We start from the raw sequence: 12,361 nt of genomic DNA on the forward strand, positions 1-12,361 counted from the left end.
CTAATCTGGTCTTCCATGTCGATAGGAGTTTTACAGTTCTCATTGGCTTACTCTCACGTTCTACATTATCATTGTAGGGTCCTCCCGTGTTCAGATATTGGAAACTCTCTCAACCCTCAAGTTTGTTTGGCAAATTTAAAAGCTATCTTCCTTTCTTCTAATATGATCTTACACTGCCCTTGACGGCCACCATTTTCAGTGGGAAATTTGTGCTCTACAATTGGGAAATATTTATATGTGTTGTAAACTGTTAATCTTTTACGCTTTGGCTGTTGCTCATTTACTGTTATACCTTTTAATTGAATACTTTTTTTCATATTGTGCTATATTACCTTCAATCATCATACAATATTCTACCATTTTATGATCAGTTCTCCTGAAAGGCCCATTAACTACAAGGTTCTTAATTAGTCCTTCGCACGCACTACATGTAAATTATCTTGTTCCCTGGTTTGTGCCTTCATTACGTTGATCAAGGAAACCATTTCATGCCCCATGAATTTGATCTCCATGCTATTACTGCTAATTTTGTTTCCCCAGTCACCATGTAGATTAAAGATTGCCGTGCTTGTCGAGTTATTCTTGTCAAATCTTCTTCTAAATTCCCATTTATACATCACCAGTACAGTTGATGAGGCCTATAAAACTATGCTGATCAATGTCTCTACATTTGTCGATTCTTGGTTCCATCATTTTATATTTATGAAGATTTCACAAATGAAAATTAATACCTTTTAGAAATGTACAAACATGGTTAATTTCAGAATTTGATTTATGACAATTATCAGAATCACTTGATACTTCACAGAAGTGTAATCAGTGTTGCGTACTACTGAGGAATATAGAGAATTTAGGTCAATAGATAAGGATAAGATATTCCCTTTTGTGGGAGAATCTGGAATCCGGTTATATTGTTCATTACAAGGTTGCCAACTTAAGACAGACCAGATGAATTTTCTCCCCATCAGATGGCTGGGAGTCTTTGGAACTCTCTTTCAAAGGACATTAGAGCAAATATTTTTAAGATAGAGGTGGATAAATAATAAAAAACCAAAGGGTGAACGAGATTTTCTTAAGTAGACAGGTCATCACTGAACTTGTTGAATAGTGAAGCATCCCAAGAGGTTGAATGAAGTACTCTTGCTGGATCTTATAGAAACATATACAATTCTTAAAGGATTGGACAGGCTAGATGCAAGAAAAATGTTCCTGATGTTGGGGGAGTCCAGAACCAGGGGTCACAGTTTCAGAATAAGGGGTAGACCATTTAGGACTGAGATGAGGAAAAACGTTTTCACCCAGAGAGTTGTGAATCTGTGAAATTCTCTGCCACAGAAGGCAGTCGAGGCCAATTCACTGGATGTTTTCAAGAGATAGATATAGCTCTCAGGGAATCAACGAATTTGGGGGAAATCAGGAACTGGGTACTGATTTAGGATGATCGGCCGTGATCATTTCGAATGGCAGTGATGGCTCAATGGGGCGAATGGCCTACTCCTGCACCTTTTTTCTACGTTTCTACGCTCCGAATTATAGAGTCACACAGCACGGAAACAGACCCTTTGGCCCAACTTTTCCATGCTGACCAAGATGCCCCATCTGCAAATGTCCCACCTGCCCATGTTTGGCCCATATCCTATCCATATACCTGTCCAGGTGTCTCTTAAATGTTGTTTTTGTTACATTCATGTTTAAATCAAAAATAAATTAGATACTTACAGTAAAGTTCATCTGGCAGCCACCCATAACGTAGTCGAGGAAAGAATAATCCTTCACAATCTATTGATTGAATATTTAGTTGGATTAGCGATACGGTAATACTCATGTTTGTAACAAAACAAAATCAACATGGCATTGACTTCAATATTTTACTTCTCCATATTCATGTCCTGAATTCATCTTTGTACTCTCCAGCGAATATGTACTTCCAGGTCCTGCTACATCTACAATCCATCTCTCTTCGAATTAGATATACTCCATATAAACATTGCTTCACCTAAATGGCATCACTTCACATTTATCATCAATAGATTGCATCTGTCATGTCTGCCCATTTCACCAGTTCTCCAGTCCACCACTATCCCACTCACTATCGATGACACTGCAAAGTAGTCTCTGTTGACTGTAGCCAACCCCAATGTCATTAAGAAAAGTAAGTGTCAATGCAGTCACATGGGAACCCCACCGTGTACTTGTCCTAACAAGGAACTGCAGATGCTGGTTTACAAAAGGCGACACAGAGTGCTGTGTAGCTGAGAGTGTCAGGCAGCCTCTCAGGAGAACATGGATCCATATTAACCCGAGATTAGTTCAATCTGGAGATACAGTGTGGAAACAGGCCCTTCAGCCCACTGAGTCTGCGCCGACCAGCGATCCCCGCACATTAACACTATCCTACACGAACTAGGGACAATTTACACATATATCAAGCCAATTAACCCACATACCTGTATGTCTTTGGCGTGTGGGAGGAAAGCGAAAGATCGCGTAGAAAACCCATGCAGGTCACGGGGAGAACATACAAACTCCGTACAGACAGCACCCGTAGTCGGGTTCGAACCCGGGTCTGCGGCGCTGCAAGCGCTGTCAGGCAACAACTCTACTGCTGTGCCACGAAGCCGCCTGACCCACCGAGCTACTCCAGCACTCTGTCTTCCCATTATGTACTTCACTTGATTGAGAGAAATACCTGCCTGCCATCCTCTAGTATTCCAGTTATTACTCTATGGTTCCATCTCCTAAATATGTCTGTATGTGGTATTCAATAAACTACCTGGAGTCAGGGACGGAAAACCCGGGGGGGGCCAGAGGGGCCACACGTCCCCCCCCATGTTTTGAGAGGTGGGGGACATCCCCCCCAAGTTTGTCATCCTGACTTTAAAATCTCCGCTTTTAGCGCTGGATTGAGCCTCCGAAGCATCGCGCGCGTGTGTGAGTGTGCGCGCTTGGCCGCCAAAAAATTGTGTCCCCCTTCCCTCCATGTTTTGATAGCGAGTTCCGCTCTTGCCTGGAGTCATTCATTTCTGCACACAATAAACTAGCCATACAAAAAATGTAAACACACTTATTTTCCTTTCCCATTCATTAAAATGAGAGTTAAAGAACAAATTGTACACCGACAGTTTCAATATTGTGGACAACTGAACTTAAAATGTATTTCTTCACACCTTACCTCACATGTTTTAATTGAAACAGTCCCAGAATTTTTGTAACTTTTCTTTTTCTGCTTTTTCTTTGGATTAATACAATCAAACGCAGCCTGCAATAGAAAAACAAATGTCAGATTCTAAATATCAATTCCATCCATTTGACATTACACCAGCAATATAGTTAAACATAAAAATATGAAAAATAAATACTGAGGAATGAAACATTAGTGACACACCAACACATTTTAAATATTACAGATGAATGTCATCTTTTGTTTGCTCTATGAAATAAAGTCAATAGGAATAAATTAGGAAATTTACCATATTACATAATATGAATAAAGTACATTTCTGGCAAGAATGCAAATCAGGAACAAAACCCAGACAGGTTTTAATGACCCATCATTGTGGTGCTATCTTCAAACATTATATAAACTCAATGATTTGATAGAAAAGCATTTATACTTTTGTATAATACAAATACAATATATAATATAAAATACATAAATATTTTTTGTATACTTTATGGAATTCTCTGCCACAGAAGGCAGTGGAGGCAAATCCACTGGATGTTTTGAGAGAGTTAAGGCCCTGTCCCACTTTCCCGAGTTACTCACGAACTCTCACGAGTTTTTCCCTTGATTCGAACTCGGAAAATTACGGTAATAGCCGTTCGTAGGTTCTCGGGGCTATTTAAAAAAAACAAAACTGGTGGACATTTTTCAACCTGTTGAAAAAGCATCCCGACTTACCCGATGCCCCGTGTTCCCCTCGGCTGGCATTACGAGCCGCTACGAAACATCTACGAACTCCTACGAGCTTGCTACTGACATTATCCGACATTCCCCGATTTCGAATCAAGGGGGAAACTCGGGAGAGTTCGTGAGTAACTCTGGAAAGTGGGACAGGGCCTTAAGATTTAGCTCTTAGGGCTAACGGAATCAAGGGATATGGGCAAAAAGCAGGAACAGGGTACTGATTTTGGATGATCAGCCATGATCATATTGAATCATATTGATTCTACTCGTGCACCTATTTTTATGTTTCTATACCATATATTAATATGTGATTATTAAATTACAAGTGCACATACTAACAATGAGACAATTGGATTAAATTCAAGATTAAAATCTTACTCCACTCTGCGAAGCTTCTTGGAATTTTGCAACAGTGGTCTCGAAGGAGCCGATTAAATCATGGGATCCATCATTATCGTAGTCATAACATTCCACCTGGTGAAACAACAGAAGGGGTCGTCAGCAAAAAAGAGTAAAGAACGTTAGCATTCTTCTTTCCACGCACCCACCGACCCTGAACGATCACATCTCTTTGTGACGAAACCTGGCCCTCCACAGAAAACCCACGTGGTCACGGGGGAAACGTACAAACTCTGTGCAGGCAGCAACCATAGTCAGGAGCGAACCCGGGACTCTGGCGCTGTGAGGCAGCAACTCTACCCTGCCGTCCCAGTCCCAAGTCGTGCCTGATCTTTCAGACTAGCCTGTGCAAGGTAATGCTTTGCACATATTGATATTGGACACGAAAACTGACATCCGTGTCTCTGGTAAATAATACAATAACTCACTGGAGAACTAAAATAGGGGCAGCACTGAAACGCAGCAATCATTTGATTTGGCGAAACAAAAAACAAAGTGCGGGTAAAAGGTCAGGCAAAAATCATTGGGAAGAGAAACAATCTGCAAATGAGACCCTTCCATATATGCTGAGTGTTTGTAGTACTTTCTGTTTTTCCCAGTCTGCAGTTGTTTTTAAATTTTCAATTAGAGCTGACAAATCTATTTAGAATTGGGAACTGGAAGAGAAAAATTATATTAAGAAACGATCGAAAAGGCATGTGAATAAATTCTGCTCCATCTTTATTTAATTAGGCTGCTGATAACAAATATAATGTAAAATCAAACATGCCAACGCAGCAGCAACACAGAGAGAATATGAGGAAAATTATGCTTCCATGTTAGTGATGGAATTGTGTAAATTGCCACAACAATCAGCTTTTTGAGAAGGTCAGCTATTTAAAAGACACTTGGACAGATACAGGGATAGGAAACGTTTCGAGGGTTATGGATCAAATGCAGGCGAATGGGGCCAGCTTAGGTGGGGCATCTTGGATGGCATGGACGAGATGGGCCGAAGGGTCTGTTTCTGTGCTAATATGACCAAGTAATGCTATTATTGCGGCAATATTTGTGTTAATCGGTAAATCAGCCAGGAACCTTTACCACAAGTTTAGTTGATTTACAAATTAGATGCTGTTAATTAGGAATAAAAATCTAGCCCATTGATTAGATGCATATTTTAATAGGGAAAACTATGTCCAACAATTCTGAAACCAGTATGAAAATTAATTATTATTTTTTAAAGCATTTGAACACTGTCCCACTGTGCTAAAGTTACAAAATAAAGACGCATCTACAGTGCTGGCCCAAAGTTCAGCATTGGCACATCACTCCACGGGTAGAGAGACACACGTTGTACTTTTTCCCTCAAAGATCAAATTTCACCTCCAGCTGAAACCAATAAAGGTGTGATCTGTAACTAAACAATGATCATGCACAGCAACATTGGTTCTCATCTTTCGCTGGAAACGAGACCTATTGTTTGTTTTAAAACTAAAGTGTGGATACCTTGACGGGCCTCTGTAAGTCCCCGTCACAGAGGGAGTGCAAAGCGACTTTGAATGCTTTCCAGCTGGGATTCAAGTTGTTTTTGATGACCTGATAAAGAGAACAGAGGGAGGTGAATGAACAAAGTGCGAAGCAAAGCATTCTCTGACAATACATGGAGTGTGCAACTTTTTTCAAATCTTTCTCTCTTCACAATGGAGAAAGGTGACAATTAAAATCCTTTTTAATGTTAAAAAAGACGCGGAGGGCTGGAGCAGCTCAGCGGATCGGGTAGCATCCCTGGAGATTAGATTAGATCCTTTATTTGTCATTCAGACCTTTCGGTCTGAACGAAATGTCGTTGCCTGCAGCCATACGTATAATAATAAACAACAAAACACACAATAAACACTAATTAACATCCACCACAGTGAGTTCACAAGGCACCTCCTCACTGTGATGGAGGCAAAAGTCTTATGGTCACTGTCTCTTCCCTCCTCATTCTCCCTCTGCGCTGAGGCGATATGTTGTTACCCCACTGGGCGATGGTAAGTCAGTCCCGCGGCTCAACCGAGCTCCGCGAACGGCCGGTTCAAGCTCCGCGGCCCGGGGTGGTCGAAGCTGCCGCCCTCCAAGTCCAGCGGACGCAGCTGTTGCCGCGGGAGCTCCGGAAAACAGGCACCAGGCTGTGACCTGCGAGCTCCCGATGATGTCGTCCACTGGCCCGCGGCCGAGCCCCGGATTCAGGTCGCCGCCGCCGGAACGCCACCCCAGCCACCGGAGCACCGTCTCAGCCCCGCGCCAGGCCGCTGCCACTGGAACGCCGGAACATGGACAGACGGCGTTTCCGATCGGGACCCTTCTTCGGACTGATTATTTGGGGACAGGGAAGAGCTAGAAGAGGGGAGGGGAGAGGCAGGACAAAGCATGTCAGGTAATAGGTGAACACAGATTGTGTGAAAAACGGTTCCGACCCGAAATATTACACCTATTCCTTTTCTCCAGAGATGCTGCCTGACCCGCTGAGATACTCCAGCATTTTGTGTCTATCTTTAGCGTAAACCAGCATCTGCAGTTCCTTTCTATACATTAAGAGAACATATTGACAGAATCCTTTTAGGCATGCTGTTCATCACCAGTCCGGGTGTGTACTGGATATCAAATCTCCTATCATCATCACCACACTGTTTGTGTTATTCTGCTGATTATTGAATTGAATAAATGTTATTAGCCAAGTATGTGCACATGCAAGGAATTTGCCTTGGTGCTTTGCACGCAAGTAACAACACGATCTATAGTAGACAATTAAAAGTAAAACATTATAAATTAAACATGTGATGAATTAAATAAAATACCAGGGCATAAGGAGGCTACAGATTTTTGGTTATTGAGGAGAGCTACTGCTCAAGGAAAAAAACTGTTTCTATGTCTGGCTGTGGCAGCTTTGACAGTCCGGAGTCGCCTTCCAGAGGGAAGTGATTCAAAGAGTTTGTGGCCAGGGTGAGAGGGTCAGAGATGATCTTACCCGCTCGCTTCCTGGCCCTTGCAGTCCACAGTTCGTCAATGGGGAGACGGTTTCAGCCAACAACCTTCTCGGCTGATCGAATGATTCGCTGCAGCCTCCGGATGTCGTGCTTGGTGGCTGAGCCAAACCAGACCATGATGGAGGAGGCGAGGACAGACTCTATGATGGCAGTATAAAACTGGACCATCATTGCCTGTGGCAGATTGTGCTTCCTCAGCTGCCGCATGAAGTACATCCTCTGTTGGGCCTTTTTGACTGTGGAGTTGATGGTGGCCTCCCATTTAAGGTCCCTGGAGATGATGATTCCAAGGAACGTAAATGACTCCACAGATGTGATTGTGGTGCTGTTGATGGTGAGTGGGGGGAGGGGGGGGGTCTCTGCTTAGAAAATGATTTAAAAAAGGCAAACATAAAATAGGGTCTCAACCTGAAGACGTTGCTTAGTGTTTCCATATAGCTCTATGTTTGGAGCTTGTACAATAGGTGCTGGAAGGCTTCTCACGCAGCAAAGGAAACTGGAGAAGCCCTTGCCGGATAAATCTCAAAATAGCTCCGAGTGTAGATAACCAGGGCTGAGGTTACACCACCACATGAATAGCAGCACTAGTCTGACTGAGCGAGAGACAGCAAGAGTCCTACAGTGTGGCAGTGGTGAGATAACAAACAGCATCACTTCGCACCATAAGGGCCTGTCCCACATGGGCGTCATTTGCGCGTCAGCATTATGCGCGCATGGCACGTGGTGGCCTAGGCAGTGACGTGCGGTCGCGTGCGGCGCCCCAGGATTTTGGGATACACAAAATCTTCGCCCGCCACCTGCCTAACGCGCAAATTACGCCCAAGTGGTACAGGCCCTTTAGACTCAAAATGCTGGAGCAACTCAGCGGGACAGGCAGCATCTCTGAAGAGAAGGAATGGGCGACGTTTCAGGCCGAGACCCTTCTTCAGACCCGACTGAAACGTCACCCATTCCTCTCGCCAGAGATGCTGCCTGTCCCGCTGAGTTACTCCAACATTTTGTGTCCATCTTCAGTTTAAACCAGCACCTGCAGTTAATTCCTTCTCTCTTCACAGCATGCTGGATTAGCACTTCATGGGGAGTCAGCTCAGCTGGGAACACCTCAGTAGTGCGAGCTGCCAGTGAGTAGATTGCTGGACTGCTGCAAGCATCAATATCTAAATCAGACTGGCAGTGATCCAGGCTTCACACTGCAACACACTGCAATGCATTACTTTATGCATTTACTGCATCAGACAACTTTTGGCTGGGTACAAGTACAACTCTTGGTGTACTTCGGACATCCTGGACAGTATGCACTTAAATCCTTTGTCAAGACTGGCTCTGACCTTCACTGTGTATCCAGAGAAAAGCACAAAGTGCTGGAGTAACATGGCAGGTCAGGCAGCCTCCCGGGATAACATGGTTTGGTGACATTTCTGGTTCATAATTGATAGGAGAGTATTAGGCTTTTCGGCCCATCAAGTCTACTCTGCCATTCAATCATGGCTGATCTATCTTTCCCTCCTAACCCCATTCTCCTGCCTTCTCCCCATAACCCCTGGCACCCATACTAATCAGAGAATCGGGACCGTTCCATCCATGTTCTCCAGGCATGCTTAACTGACCCGTCCAGTTACTCCAACGTTCTGTGACTTTCTTTGGTCAGCCAGCATCTACAGTTCTGCCTATTTAGCTCACTTTCCTTCATTTGGACTCCCTTCAAAACCCACCATCACCCACCATGTTTGCTCAGCTCCATTCATTCCAAACTTTTGGCAGGGGTCTGATTTTCCTTGTATATCTTTATCTCCATGAAAAAGGTACTATTCAAAGCAGGTTATTGCCGACAACTTCATCACTTAATCAATAAAAGACCACAGGGTATAGGAGTAAGATTAGGCCATTCAGCCCATCGGATCTACTCCGCCATTCAATCACTGATCTATTTTTTCCCTCAACCCCATTCTCTTGCTTTCTCCCCATATCCTCCGACACCCTTACAAATTCAAGAACCCATCAATCTCCGCTTCAAAAATACACAATTACTTGGCCATCTGGGGCGATGAATTCCGCAGATTCACCCTCTAGCTAACGAAATCCCTCCTCATCTCCATTCTAAAGGTACGTCCTTTCATTCTGAGGCTGTGCCCTCCGGTCCTGGAATCTCCCACCACTAAAAGATTCACTGTACTCAAAAATGTATATTAACAAAACTAAAGCAAAAAGATAAAGAGCAGTATTTAATACAAGTGAACAGCTAGGATTCACCTCTTGGGATAACCTACCTCTGTCCTGTGTGCGATTTGCCATTTTCCATCCTGAGTCTGTTTGGAGATCTCCAAATATGGATCAGATTTCCCAAAGAGATCCTGCCCACCACAAGTAATGATTAAAAAAAGTCATTGATTAGGTTGGAACACGATGCGGGGCAAGCAGAAAATGTTATTGATCCATTACACAATGTAATAAAGTGTAAAACCCTGGTATAGTGGGAAGCAGCACAGATCTTAGTAAAGGTAATACTAAGTAATAGTAAAATGTACTGAACGAGAGGTCTAGGCTCACAATTCAGAGGCAAATTAAAAATCCCTTCAGTTTAAGGATTGATTTTTGTATTAAATGCATCTGGAAATGATATACTGGCATCAATAACAGTGTCCCTGAAGCTATTGGACTGTAACATAAATCTGCATCGTTACCCAATCAAATGCGGGTGTAAATCCAGCAGCATATCAACATAGATAGACACAAAAAGCAGGAGTAACTCAGCGGGACAGGCAGCATCTCTGGAGAGGAAGAACGAGTGACGTTTTTTCAGTCTGAAGAAGGGTCTCGACCCGAAACGTCACCCATTCCTTCCCTCCAGAGATGCTGCCTGTCCCGCTGAGTTACTCCAGCTTTTTGTGTGTCTACCTTCAGTTTAAACCAGCATCTGCAGGTCCTTCCTGAGCATATCAACATAGTTGACTTTTTAAATTGTTGCTTGAAATACCGAGCCATTCTCTCAATTGTGTCAATGGTCACAACTTTAACAATGCTTCTAGGTTAATGCCTTCACAGGGCAAGTAGATATGGCCAATAGATGGATGGATACAAGATGGCATAGATAGGGTAGACATTCAGAACCTTTTCCCCCCCCAGGGTGGGAATCTCCAACACTAGATACATGGACAATAGGTGCAGGAGTAGGCCATTCGGCCCTTCGAGGCAGCACCGCCATTCAATATGATCATCCACAATCAGTACCCCATTCCTCCCTTCTTCCCATACCCCTTGATTCCACTAGCCCCAAGAGCTCTATCTAACCCCACTAGTCACTGCCTGACATTCTGAAAGGGACCCGTAATCCCTACTCTTTGGACTCACTGTGGTGGATGTTAATATGTGTTTATTGTTGTTTTTTTATTGTATTGTATTGTATGTATGACTGCTGCAATTTCGTTCAGACTTCGGTCTGAATGACAATAAAGGCTATCTAATCTAATCTAATCTAACTCTCTTTTGAATGTATCCAGTGAATCGGCCTCCACTGCCCTCTGAGGCAGATAATTCCACAAATTCACAACCCTCTGTATAAAAAAGTTTGTCCTCATCTCAGTTCTAAATGGCCTACCCCCTTAATCCAGGTTCTGGACTCCCCCAACATCGGGAACATGTTTCCTGCCTCTAGCGTGTCCAATCCCTTCATAATTTTGTATGTTTCTATAAGATACCCTCTCATCCTTCTAAATTCCAGTGAATAAAAGCCCAGTCACTCCATTCTTTCATCATATGACAGTCCTGCCATCCCGGGAATTAACCCCGTGAACCTATGCTGCACTCCCTCAATAGTAAGAATGTCCTTCCTCAAATTAGGAAACGAAAATGCACACAGTACTCCAGGTGTGGTCTCACCAGGACCCTGTACAACTGCAGAATGACCCTTCCTATACTCAACTCCTCTCGTTATGAAGGCCAACATGCCATTAGCTTTCTTCACTGACTGTTGTACCTGTATGCTTACTTTCAGTGACTGATGAACAAGGACACCCAGGTCTCGTTGTACTTCCCCTTTTCCTAACTTTACACCATTCAGTTAATAATCAGCCTTACCGTTCTTGCTTCCAAAGTGGATAACCTCACATTTATCCACATCATACTGCACCTGCCATGCATCTTCCCACACACCAAACCTGTCCAAATCACTTTGCATCCTCATAGCATCCTCTTCACAGTTCACACTGCCACCCAGCTTTGTGTCATCTGCAAATTTGCTAATGTTACTTTTAATTCCTGCGGTACCACCATGAGACTTGTGACACCCCACTAGTCACTGCCTGCCATTCTAAAAGGGACCCGTAATCCCTACTCTTGGTTTCCTATCTGCCAACCAATTTTCCATCCATGTCAATACCGTACCCCCAATACCATGTACTCTAATTTTGCCCACTAATCTCCTGTGTGGGACCTTATCAAACGCTCTCTGAAAGCCCAGGTACACCACATCCACTGGCTCTCTCTTGTCCATTTTACTTGTTACATCCTCAAAAAATTCCAGAAGATTAGTCAAGCATGATTTCCCCTTTGTAAATCCATGCTGTTACTGGTATCCAAATCTTTACATCTTTGATAATCGACTTCAGCATCTTCCCCTCCACTGATGTCAGGCTAACTGGTCTATAATTCCCTGCTTTCTCTCTCCCTCCTTCCTTGAAAAGTGGGATAACATTAGCTACCATCCAATCCACAGGAACTGCTCCAGTATCCATAGAACATTGGAAAATTATCACCAATGCATCCACGATTTCTAGAGCCACCTCCTTAAGTACCCTGGGATGTAGACCATCAGGCCTTGGGGATTTATCAGACTTCAGCCTACCCAACACCATTTCCTGACTAATGTGAATTTTCTTCAGTTCCTCCTCTTCCCCTAGTACATCTGGTAGATTGTTTATGTCTTCCTTCGTGAAGACAGAACCAAAGTACCTGTTTAACTCGTCTGCCATTTCCTTGTTCCCCATAATAAATTCACCCGTTTTTGTCTAATTTTTTCCTCTTCACATACCAAAATAAGCTTTTACTA

The 12,361-nt window shown here is 43.4% G+C and overlaps 1 protein-coding gene across 2 annotated transcripts in view; it reads right to left on the bottom strand.

The window, feature by feature from the left end:
* LOC116972458 (copine-3-like) overlaps positions 1–12,361 on the bottom strand; it is a 52,305-nt gene that overhangs the window by 17,987 nt on the left and 21,957 nt on the right. For both annotated transcript variants that reach the window (XM_033020183.1, XM_033020182.1), the window contains exons 6-10: positions 9,585–9,668; positions 5,795–5,884; positions 4,286–4,381; positions 3,173–3,259; positions 1,720–1,779 (exon numbers count right to left, since the gene is read on the bottom strand). In XM_033020183.1, the coding sequence (XP_032876074.1) occupies positions 1,720–1,779; positions 3,173–3,259; positions 4,286–4,381; positions 5,795–5,884; positions 9,585–9,668 (417 nt within the window). The remainder of the gene's footprint in view (positions 1–1,719; positions 1,780–3,172; positions 3,260–4,285; positions 4,382–5,794; positions 5,885–9,584; positions 9,669–12,361) is intronic.

The sequence above is a fragment of the Amblyraja radiata genome, chromosome 4 (genome assembly GCF_010909765.2).
Source record: "Amblyraja radiata isolate CabotCenter1 chromosome 4, sAmbRad1.1.pri, whole genome shotgun sequence".
Classification (NCBI taxonomy): domain Eukaryota; kingdom Metazoa; phylum Chordata; class Chondrichthyes; order Rajiformes; family Rajidae; genus Amblyraja; species Amblyraja radiata.